Source organism: Pan troglodytes, chromosome 18 (genome assembly GCF_028858775.2).
Source record: "Pan troglodytes isolate AG18354 chromosome 18, NHGRI_mPanTro3-v2.0_pri, whole genome shotgun sequence".
Taxonomy (NCBI): Eukaryota; Metazoa; Chordata; class Mammalia; order Primates; family Hominidae; genus Pan; species Pan troglodytes.
The window spans coordinates 20427696-20439641 of NC_072416.2; the positions used below are offsets into that span (position 1 = coordinate 20427696).

The following is an 11946-nucleotide window of genomic DNA, read 5'->3' on the forward strand; positions in this document are numbered from 1 at the left end:
GAAGCCCAGCAGGAGGTGTCAGAGCCTGAAAAGCCACAAGGGGGCAGGAGTGACAGCCAGGACTAGAGATTGGTACCTATGATGGGGTTGATCAAATAAACACATTGAGGGAAATGGGAGCTAGGTTTCTGTCAATAAAGAGATTTACAAACAAGGAAAGGCAGATAATTAGAATAAACTCTGTAGGGCTGGAATGAAAGATATTGGTGTAAACCCTTGGCTTTCAACAAGTATAGATAGATATTCACATAAGATATATAGATATGGGCATAAATATAGAAATAGGAATATACACAGAAGTTACTGAGCACACCTAAGGCTCAGATCTTGGTTTCTAAGTACCATTCTAAAATAAAAGTAGACACAAAATAAAATAAAAGGGCTTGTTGGATAAATGGCTAATTCCAGGGCTAAATAAAAAAGAAGTACAAAATGAATCTGGAACACTTTGTGCCAGAAAGTAAGAAAGCTTTTTTAAAAATAATAAAACAAATAGGCGTATAATTAAAAAGACATGGAAATCTTGAAGGTGCCCCTATCCACAAAATCTGCAACAATTTGAGCATCAAAATAAAAAATAATATTAATGGATTAAAGCTAAGTAAAATATGAAGGCATGAGCCTATACTGATAATAATTAAATTCAAAGTTTGATGAAGAACAAAACAGTTTCAAAATATCACTACACGAAATATTTATTACAAGGGGATACATAGTAAATTTACAGTGGAAAGCCTAATAGACATCCCCTTCATCAATTGATCAAAGTGAATATCATCAGTAAAGAAACAAATCAAAATTATATGTCACTTGATAGGACTCCATAAGAACACTATCTCGCTCTGTGATGTTTCTGCCAAAGAGGAATAGCCTGAATCTAACCAAAAGGAAAGATCAGAGCAATCCAAATTCTACAAAACATTCTTATAATTTGTCTAGGTCACCAAAGTCAAAGAAATACTGAGGAACTGTTTCCGACTAGTTCAACTAAACATAACACGATTCTGGACCAGATCAATTTCTTACAAAGACCATTTTGGGGACAACTAACTACACTTGAATGGAGTCTGAAGACTAGGTATTAATAGGGGATACATGTCTATTTCCTGATTTTTATGTTCGTATGGTGGCTATTTAGGGGAATATTCTTGTTCTTAGAAAATACACATTCAAGTATTAGGAGATAATAAAGTATCATGTTGGAAGCTTTCAAATGCTTTGAAAAAGTTTCTTTACTCTGTACTCTAAACTTATTGGAAATTTTGAGACTGTTTCAAAATAAGAAACAATATAATTTTCAATAACATCAAAATATCAAATACCTGGAAATAAATGTAATGAAACCTACTCAAACCCAGAAAACATTGCTGAGAAAAGTTAAAGACCTGAATAAATGAAATGTTTTACAATGTTCGTACATTGGAAGGTTCAGTGCTATTGAGATATTCATTGTTCCTAAATTAGCATATAACTTCAGTATGATTCCTATCAAAATTCCAGCAGGCTACTTACCAGACTTACATAAGATAACTCTAAAAATGTTTATGGCAAATCTACATGTCTAGAATAATGAAAACAATCTTGAAAAAGGTGAACAAAACTGGAGAACTAACATTATCTGATCTCAAGCCTTATTCTAAAATTACAGTAATCAAGACAGTTTAATAGTGGATCATAGGATAGAACACTAGATCAATGAAGCAGGAGAGAGTGTCCAGAAATAGACCCACATTCATATGGTCAGTGGATTTCACATAACGGTACAAAGTCAATTCTACGTGGCAAAGAATGCCTTTTAAACAAATGTTGATGAAACAATTGAATGCTTTATAAGACAAAAAATGAACCATGACAATTTTCCCCCACAAACACAAGATGAACTATGTACTTACATATAAAACTCAGAACCATAACACTTTTAGGAAAAAAGAATATTTTCAAGACTTTGAGTATGCAAGAAATTTTTGAACATGACCCCAAAAACATGATAAAAAAAGAAAAAGGTTTAAAAATGTTGGACTTTATCAAAGTTAAAATTTTCTGCTTATCAAAAGATACCATAAAGAAAATGAATAGACAAGTTATGGTTTGGAAATATACTTATACCACCTATATATGACTATGGGCTTATATCCAGTATACACAAAAACTACAAATCAACAATCTAACTGAGCAACCTAATTTTTCAAAATTAACAAAATACTTGAACAGATGCTTCACAAAAGAAGATACATGAATAGTCAACAAGTATTTGAAAAGGACTCAATGTTGTTAGTCATCAAAGGGAATGCAAATTAAAAACCATAATCAAATAGCACTTGACACCCAGTAGAAACACTAAAATGAAAAAGACTGACATCAAATGTGGGCAAGGACAAGGAGCAACTGGAACTCACATACATTGCTGGTGTGAGAGTACAATGTTACTACACTTTCAGGACTATGCGACCCTTTCTTCAAGTTTGACTTACATGTCAAACTTATGACCCGTCTCTTCTTCTCCTAAGTACTTACCCAAAAGAAACGAAAACACATTTACTCCAAATCATGCACAAGAATGTTCATAGTAGCCATGTTCATAACTGCAGAAAAGTGGAAACCATGTAAATGCGCATAACAGGAGAATGCCGGATGCCTACAAAGGAATACTACACAGCAAGAAAAAGAATAAATGACAAATACACACAATATGCACATGCATGAATCTCAAAAACAGTATAAGCAACAGAATCCAGAAACAAAATGACATCCAACACATAAGAATGACCCTATTTATGAAATCTATATATAAACCAAACTAACCTAGGTTGACAGAAATCAGGTAGTGGGATATAGGGAAGGAATGAACTGGAAAGGAGTCAAAGGGTTTCTAGGATGATGGAGATCTATGTTCTTTTGAGTGGTGTTACACTGGTATATACTATTACCAATATTCATTGAACTGAACACTTTAGATCTGTGCATTTTATTATATGTTAATTATGGCACAAAAAAACAAAAACAAAAAAGTCTAAAAGGTCTAGTATGGGACTTATTGCAGATGAATGCCATTTTATTTTTTTATGTAATTTCAACTTTTATTTATTTATTTGAGACAGGGTCTTCCTCTGTCACCCAGGCTAGAGTTCAGTGGTGGGATTATAGTTCACTGCAGCCTCAAGCTCCCAGGCTCAGGCATTCTCCTGCCTCAGCCTTCTAAGTAGCTGGGACCACAGGCATGCACCACCACAGCCAGATTATTTTTTATTATTTGGAGAGACAAGGTCACCCTATGTTGTCCAGGCTGGTCTCAAACTCCTGAGCTCAAGGGATCCCCCTGCCTCAGCCTCCCAAAGTACTGGGATTACAGGCCTGAGCCACCATGCCCTGACAACTTTTATTTTATTTAGATTCAAGGGGTACATGTTCAGGTTTGTTACCTGGATATATATTACATGATGCTGAGGTTTGGTGGACAATTGGGGCAGCTGTCGCCTAGGTACTGAGCATAGTACCCAATAGTTTTTTTTTTAATACTGTCTCCCTCTCTTTTCCTCCCCACCTCTAGTAGTCCCTAGTGTCTATTGTTGCCAGCTTTATGTCCATGAGTACCCAATATTTCACCCCCACTTACAAGTAAGAACATCTGGTATCTGGTTTTCGTTCCTGTGCTACTTTGCTCAGGGTAATGGCCTCCAGCTACGTCCATGTTGCTGCAAAGGACATGATTTAGTTGTTTTTATGGCTACATAGTATTCCATGGTATATATGTGCCGCATTTTCTTTATCCAATCCGCTGTTGATGGGCATCGAGGTTGATTCCATATCTTTGCTACTGTGAATACTGCTGCGATGAACGTATGAGTGCATGTGTCTTTTTGGTAGCGTAACTTATTTTCCTTTGGATATATACCCAGTAATGGGATTGTCATGACAAATCATAGTTCTAAGTTATTTGAGAAATCTCCAAACTCTTCTTTACAGTGGCTGGACTAATTTGCATTCCCATCAACAGTGTATAAACGTTCCCTTTTCTCCACAGCCTCACCAGCATCTGTTGTCTCTTGACTTTTTAATAATAGCCAGATTCATGACATTTTCAATGTTTAGATTTTTTTTCACTCTATAAGAGCACAGTGTTTGAAAAATTAGAAATTTAACACATAATATGTAAATATGGACATTTGCAACTCAAAGCGCCGAAACAGTTGCTATGCAACAAAACGAAGCAGCGAGCGAGCCATCACAGTATGTCATTTGTCACACTCAGGTGATGTCATATTGTAACCCAACTGTTAGAACCATGCTGTTTATAAGTCGGTAACTATACAGCCACAACTACATCATTGAAGTTAGCAGCACCAGCTTCAAAATCAAGCAAACCTGGATTCAAATTCTGCCTCAGAAAATTTCCTACTACATAGCTCCTGACTCTTCTTCCAATAATTCTGTGAGGCATGAGTCTGGAGGTGGAGAGGTGAAAACTTCTTCCGGTTCCAGTCTAAATGGCCTTACTCGGAATCTCCTCATATTAAATCTATCCCTAAGCACCACAAGGTTTAGCATCAGTTCCAGTGGCACAGGCAACAAAGAAATTATAAATAAATACATTCTTCAACTAAGCCCCTCACACCCGCAGCCACCTTCTCCAGCTTGTTGAGAAATAGCAAACAAGAACTAGATACCACACCGAGTGGCGTGGATATTGGATAGTGTAGCCAGGATCTAAAGTGCTTTTCTTGAACAAGACTGTCAAGGGGCAAATAGGCATTTACTTATTTTTGGGTTGTGCGTGATTGACGATGCCACTCTGAGGCCCAGGATTCTCATTTAACGCCCCTCAGGCATCCAATTGTTTGACAGGCTTAAAACACATGAATTCTATTTCCAAAGACAGAGATAGACATCAGGGCCCTCCTACCAGAGCATGTGGAAGAAAGAGCAAACAGCAAAAGAAACTCGCTAGGGAGGGTGAGGCCATGGACAGCTGCCGCTGCATTTGTTTTAGAGTGTAAGCAAGAAAAATGCTCCTTTGACATTTGAAAACTTTCTATATCCTCCCCTGTAACTGCCAAGCTATCCCAGACTTCCTCACCACAGCTCCAAATGCCCGTATTTTTCTTCACTCCTGGATATAAATGTGACTCTCTTCTCTTTATTATAAGGCAATGAAAGGCCTCCAGACATAGTTACTGGCACTACTGGGACCCCCAGATGGTTTGCTGGGCCAGGAAGAATGCCGTGTAGCAGTGGGGAGGTAACAGGTTCCTTCACAAGAAGCCACCTGCTCATAATTCATTCACACGCTTTTCCTCTGGGCAAAGCAACAACAATTTAAAATAGTCTAACGTGGGCCTTCCTGGAATTACAAAAATAGGAGTGCATCCAGATTTGAGGATTGGTTGCCCCCTCTTCTCTGGTGCCACCCCAGCTGGAAGACTGCCAGGAACAGGTTACGGAGTCTCTTTAACAGAAATGGAGATTAGCAGGTGTTAAAGACAGATTAGCAACTAAATGAGTTTCTCCCTGTAATAATCAGTATTCAAAGAGGAAGGGTTTCTAGTTGGGCAGCTGCTAGGAGTCTTTTCTGACAAGAAGAAATTTGCCTGGATTTACCAGGCTTTAGCAAACTCAAGATATCAAAGTGTAAAGGTAAGCCATAAATGAAGTTTGTAACAGGCAGGCACTTGGCTAGAATGTGTAACTGAGATAAAATGGGGTCACAGCACGTTTTGTTTTCAGGGCACTTTCTGGGGATGGGAAGGGAGAAGTTCCATGTTTGTGCTTTTTTTCTGTGGACTCAGATGCTGACTCTAATTCCAAGACTCCACTGGTTCCACGGTGCTTTCTTTCTGCACCCTTAGATTTGGCCATCAGTCTGGAGGGCAGAGGGAAGAGCTTGAACAGGCTTGGATGAAATAATACTGTCTTAGCCAGTTTGGGCTGCTATAATAAAAATACTGTAGACTGAGTGGCATAAACAATATACATGTATTCCTTGTGGTTCTGGAGGCTGGGAAGTCCAAGATCAAGATGCTGGCAGATCTGGGGTCTGGTGAGGGCTCTCTTCCTAGTTCGCAGACAGCTGCCTTCTCACTGTGTCCTCTCATAGCTGAGAGGCCAACGTGGTGAAATCCCATCCATACTAAAAATACAAAAAATTAGCTGGGGGTGTTGGCACATGCCTATAGTTCCAGCTACTTGAGAGGGTGACGTGAGAGAATCACTTGAACCTGGGAGGTGGAGGTTGTGTGAGCCAAGATCATGCTATTGCACTCCAGCCTGAGTGACAGAGCGAGACCATCTCAAAGAAAAAAAAAAGAAAAGAAAGAAAGATAATCTCTTTTGTGTTTCTTCCTATAAGAGCACGAATTCCATTCTTGAGGGATCCACTATCATAACCTAATTGCCTCCCAGTGGTCCTACCCCCTAATACCATCACGATGGGTTAGATTCCAACATATAAACTCTGGGGAAACTCAAACATTCAGTCTATAGCAAACACTATGACAGCAAAGTATGCTGTAATAGTCAACTAGGCTTTTAGAGAGAAAGAAAGAAAACAACTATTTATTAAGCACCTACTATGTGCCACCCACTTTACTAAGCTCTTTCATTATTTTATTTTAATCCAAAAGACCTGGTCCACATTAGAAGATCTGGCATAAGTGAAACTAAAGACAGATTGAGTTGCTTATTTCTTTCCTTCCCATGGTTTTGTGTTTCCTTCTTAATGTTGTTTTGAATTTGTTTGGGCTCAAATTATATTACACCCTTGTCATCTCCATTAGCTAAAATGTATTTATGGCTGATTATGCATGCATAAAATAAATTAAATATCTGAATAACATTACCAGTAATTGGTGAAACTGCCTTATGTTTTCACATCCTTACAACAAAAAAGGCATCAACAAATGACCAGGAAAACAAAAGGATAATCCATTATAATTTTCCATATTACCATAGTGATAGGACAGACACAATTATGGGCAATTTCAGTGTCTAAAAATCAAGTATGATGAAAATTATATTGAAGTTAACTAAGAAAAAATTACTTTAGCTATTGCTCCAAACCAACTGCTAGTCAGGATGAAAGAAAATAGCCCCTACTTAGAAAAATCGGCCACTGACTTAGAAGTTGACACTGAATCTTTTAAGTTTCTACAAACTATAAACCATAGCTGGAGCGTTCATTTTGATTTGCCTGGGTGATTCTCCATGATATGGTTTCCCTTCAGACACCACTGCTTTATTGGTGAATCATTTATGCTGATTTAGAGAGATATTCTAGTGTTTTTCTTTCTAAACACATAAGTACCACCTTCAGCACAGCCTGGTATTTAAAAATATATGTGTGTACCCACACACAAGCACACACAGGACCAAACCAGCACAATCATTTTTGGGGCTGCTAATTTGTGTGTTTTGATGGTGATGTGAATTTAAAGTATTTGATAACCATAAAAACCATCATGGCATAGGTACTGACCAACGGAGAAGGATACCAGCTGTGACATTAGAGCAAAGTACTAGGACCCCTTTTGTGCAAGACCAGGGGATCACAGTAACTGGGGTGCACCAGGAAGCTGCTATTTACCAACCAAAATGAAAGTCTTTTAATCGGTTAACAATGGTGCAACCATACCAGGGTGTCACAACTAAATGTCAGTACTATACACACACACAGAGAGAGAGAGAGAGAGAGAGTGAGAGACAGAGAGAGAGAGAGAGAGAGAGAAAACCCCAAGGAAGGTCTGGCCTCTCCCTTGACCTCTGTTATCCAGGTGGTTTTAGTCAGCATCTTGCCAAATGGACACCCCATAACAGTACACTCCTGTAGGGCTCTGGCAGGTGACATGGCAGTCCAAACCAATGGTCATTTCTACAAGGACACCCCTTCTCTTTCAGCCCTGACACCTGGAAAACCACAGTCTTATTCACAGAACGTAGTAGTTGGGACCCAAGCACAGGTACCACCACTTAGATTTTAAAAGCCAAAGATGTGTGAAGTTTGAAACAGACAGAAATGCTCCAAATCCACCCAAGGGAATCTAAAGAAGATGATCTATCTATCTGTCTGTCTGTCTGTCTGTCTGTCTATCTATCTATCTATCTATCTATCTATCTATCTATCTATCTATCTATCGATTGATCGAGAGATGTGGCAGGGCCTGTATCTCAAGAGAAAGAGAATCCTTTACCCCATCAAAGTGAAATTTATAAAGAACAGATCCAAACATGCCTTTCCATTTCTCAAAATTCTTTGATGGCCAGCATCACTGATCCTTTAATATGGTAGAAAAGGAACTTCATCATGGAGCCTCACCTTATTTCTTGCTGCCTTAACCCTACATTCAAGCAATAGTGAACCATTTGTAGTACTGGGAAACATCATGTTATTCTATACCCAGACTTCCATTTCACTGGGTGGGCAATCCATTGCAACCCACATCATAAGTCCTGGAATTGTTTGCTAGAAATCATCCTAGTTGCCTTCATCCAAGTATCCTGAGTAACACAAGGCTTGGCACATAGTAGATCCCAATAGTTTTTGTTGAGTAGGTAATTCAGTATAACCAGGCAGTTCTGAAGAATAAAATATGGCAGGCACACTGTCACAGATCTTTGCCTGGGAGAGATGAAGACATGTTCAATGTATTCTAAGATCACAGGATCAAAAATGAACAGAGGTTAAAAATAAAAAGACTGACCACTTCCAGGAGTGGTGAAGACGAGGAGTCATTAGAACTCTCATACCCTGCTGGCAGGAATGTAAAGTGGCACAACCACATGGAAAACAATTTGGCAGCTTCTTAAAAAGCTAAACATATACTTACCATACCATCCAGCCATCCTAGTCCTAGGTATTCACTCAAGAGAAGAGAAAATATATGTCCACAGAGATTTGGTACACAGATGTTCATTGAAGTCTTATTTGCAATAGCTAAAATATGGAAACAATTTAGATGTTTCCAGTAAAACAACTGGTGAATGGATAAACAAATTGTGGTACATCCATACAGTTAAACACTTCTCAGCAATAAAAAGCAATGAACTATTGATACATGCTACAAAAAGGATGAATTTCAAAGTAATGATGCTACGTGAAGGTAACCAGACAAAGAAAGAGTATGAACTGTACGATTCCATTTATTCATAATTCTAGAAAATGCAAACTAAGGATAGAAAGCAAGCTAGGGCTTCCTGAGAATGGAAGAGGAAGGGGTAAGAAGGAGATATTATAAAAGGGGCATGCGAAAACTTTTGGAAATGATGAGCATATTCACTATTTTGATTATGATGGTTTTGAGGGTGTATAGGTAAGTGAAGATGCAGCTAACTCTATACTGTATGTGCTATTTGTTGAATTTCAATTATACCTTGATAAAGATGTATAAAAGTAAATAATAACTGAGCAAGGCATATGCTTTACGAGAAAACAGTCATTGTGGTTTGGGGAAATTACAATGAGACACTAAGAAGGTAATGGGAACACTTTGACTTTGGAAGTGTAAGTTAGAGATTAAGGGTGGCATTTCAGAAAAGGAAAAATATAAGAAAAATGTCTAGCAGTCAAGACTGTCCAATGATAAAATAAACTGGCCTTGGAGGTAGTGAGTTCCTAGTCCCTGGAAGTATTTAATTTGATGACCATTAAATAGCCCTTGAAATGGATTCTTGCCCTGGTTGGCCAATTATTTTCTATGAGCCCTAAGATTCTTTTAACCTCTGATACTTACTTGTTCACCAAGAAGACACTGGCAGGGAATATTTGCTGGTAGCAAACTCCCTGTCACTGATGCTCATGAAAACAACCATTAGGAATTTTCCTCAAGAATAAAAGAAGTGAAAATAATTCAAAGGCATAGGACTTCAAAGAAGTCGAGTTGAAAGGAAATCAGTTCTTCAGATATAGGAATTACTAGTGAGTACAAAGAGAAGAGTGAGTGATGGAGCTTTGGGGAGAGGGCGGCCGGGTGGCTGAAGTCTGGGTGTGAGAATATCAGGGAGGGGAGTAGGCACTGGGGTCTAGAAAACCCAGGGTGTGGCTATAAAAAACAGAACTGGAGTCGTGAGCAGGGATTGGGAGGCTGGGGTCTTGGGATGCTTCCTCACAGATGCTGTCGGACTTGCTGTGGAAATAACTTCCCAAATAACAAAACATATCCCTGTGTTCAAAAACTTCCAGTAGCCTCCTGTTGCACTTAGAACACCATTAAAATGATTTACCAGGGCTACAGAGATACTGCTAAGTGAAAAGAGCAAGATGCCAATAAATGGGTAACAAAAATGCAATGGTTTTAAAAACAAAGACAATGAAAATTCTTTTACCATGAATGTGTATTCTATCTGAGCATTTTGCACAAGGGTATCAGTCTGGATTATTACACTAAATTAAAACTTCTCCTTAAGCCTGGCCCAGGTCCCCAACAAGCCCCACTCTGGCATATGGCACTGCTCTGAGGGGGAGACAGGGATAATTGCTGGAAGCAGAGGGTGTCCGAAGAGGAGCAGTTGTGACCCCCACCAGCCACCTGGAGGAAGCAATTAAACAATTGACTGAGTGAATCTAACAAATGCCAAAGGGATGAAAATTGATTTGTGTAAAAGACAAATGAGGTCAATTTCCTCATTTCTGAAAACCAAGGTGAGAGTTAAGGGCAGACCCTTCCCCAGATTCCACATTTCTTCCTTAGTCCATAAAGGAGAGGATATCGCTCTTGTCTTGTGGGAAGAAAGTTGCCAACTCTTTTTACCCATGAGTCCTCCCCAAGAAAAGAAAGGATGAATGTAATTGCTCAGAGAACAACACTCACCGGAACATGGCTTACTAAAGGGCAGGGATAGGGTATTGCAGGGTTAGGGCCCACCACTTACCACTTTCTCTTTGCATACCTCCCAGACACCCCCCTTTCTCCATCTTCAGTGCCCTATAGGCCTGTGGGCCTCACCCCTCGATGGCTATCTCAAAGTCAGACCTGACCTGTAAGTCAATAGTCTTTGGCAGATGTACAGAACTGAAATTCGAATGGCGAGGATGGCAAGAAAAGCTGGCAACTTCTATGTACCTGCAGAACCCAAATTGGCGTTTGTCTTCAGAATCAGAAGTATCAATGGCGTGAGCCCAAAGGTTCGAAAGATGTTGCAGCTTCTTTGCCTTCGTCAAGTCTTCAATGGAACCTTCGTGAAGCTCAACAAGGCTTCGATTAACATGCTGAGGATTGTAGAGCCATATACTGCATGGGGGTGCCCCAATCTGAAGTCAGTAAATGAACTAATCTACAAGCGTGGTTATGGCAAAATCAATAAGAAGCAAATGGCTTTGACAGATAACGCTTTGATTGCTCGATCTCTTGGTAAATACGGCATCATCTGCATGGAGGATCTGATTCATGAGATCTATACTGTTGGAAAACACTTCAAAGAGGCAAATAACTTCCTGTGGCCCTTCAAATTGTCTTCTCCATGAGGTGGAATGAAGAAAAAGACCACTCATCTTGTAGAAGGTGGAGATGCTGGCAACAGGGAGGACAAGATCAACAGGCTTATTAGAAAAATGAACTAAGGTGTCTACCATGATTATTTTTCTAAGCTGGTTGGTTAATAAACAGTACCTGCTCTCAAATTGAAAAAAAAAAATAGTCTTTAACTTGGTGAAGAAGGTGATGTGGTTTGGCTCTGTGTCCTCACCCAAATCTCATCTTGTAGTTCCCATAATTCCCACGTGTTGTGGGAGGGACCCAGTGGGGGATGATTGAATCATGGGGGCAGGTCTTTCCCATGCTGTTCTCATGATAATGCGATAATGAGTAGGTCTCATGAGATCTGATGGTTTAAAAAACAGGAGTTTCTCTGCACAAGCTCTCTTTTTGCCTGCTGCCATCCATGTAAGATGTGACTCACTCCTCCTTGCCTTCCACCATGATTGTGAGGCCTACCCAGCCACTTGGAACTGTTAGTCCAATA

The 11946-nt window shown here is 39.4% G+C and overlaps 1 protein-coding gene across 1 annotated transcript; it reads left to right on the forward strand.

Moving 5' to 3' along the window:
- Positions 1-10987: 10987 nt before the first annotated feature.
- LOC453957 (large ribosomal subunit protein uL30-like) lies at positions 10988-11466 on the forward strand. The gene has a single exon (XM_054668233.1). It carries the CDS (start codon positions 10988-10990, stop codon positions 11447-11449), a length of 462 nt encoding a protein of 153 aa, XP_054524208.1. The 3' UTR covers positions 11450-11466.
- Positions 11467-11946: the final 480 nt, after the last annotated feature.

Coding starts and splice junctions, on each gene's coding strand:
- LOC453957 (XM_054668233.1), top strand. CDS start 10,988: ATGTACAGAACTGAAATTCGAATGGCGAGGATGGCAAGAAAAGCTGGC.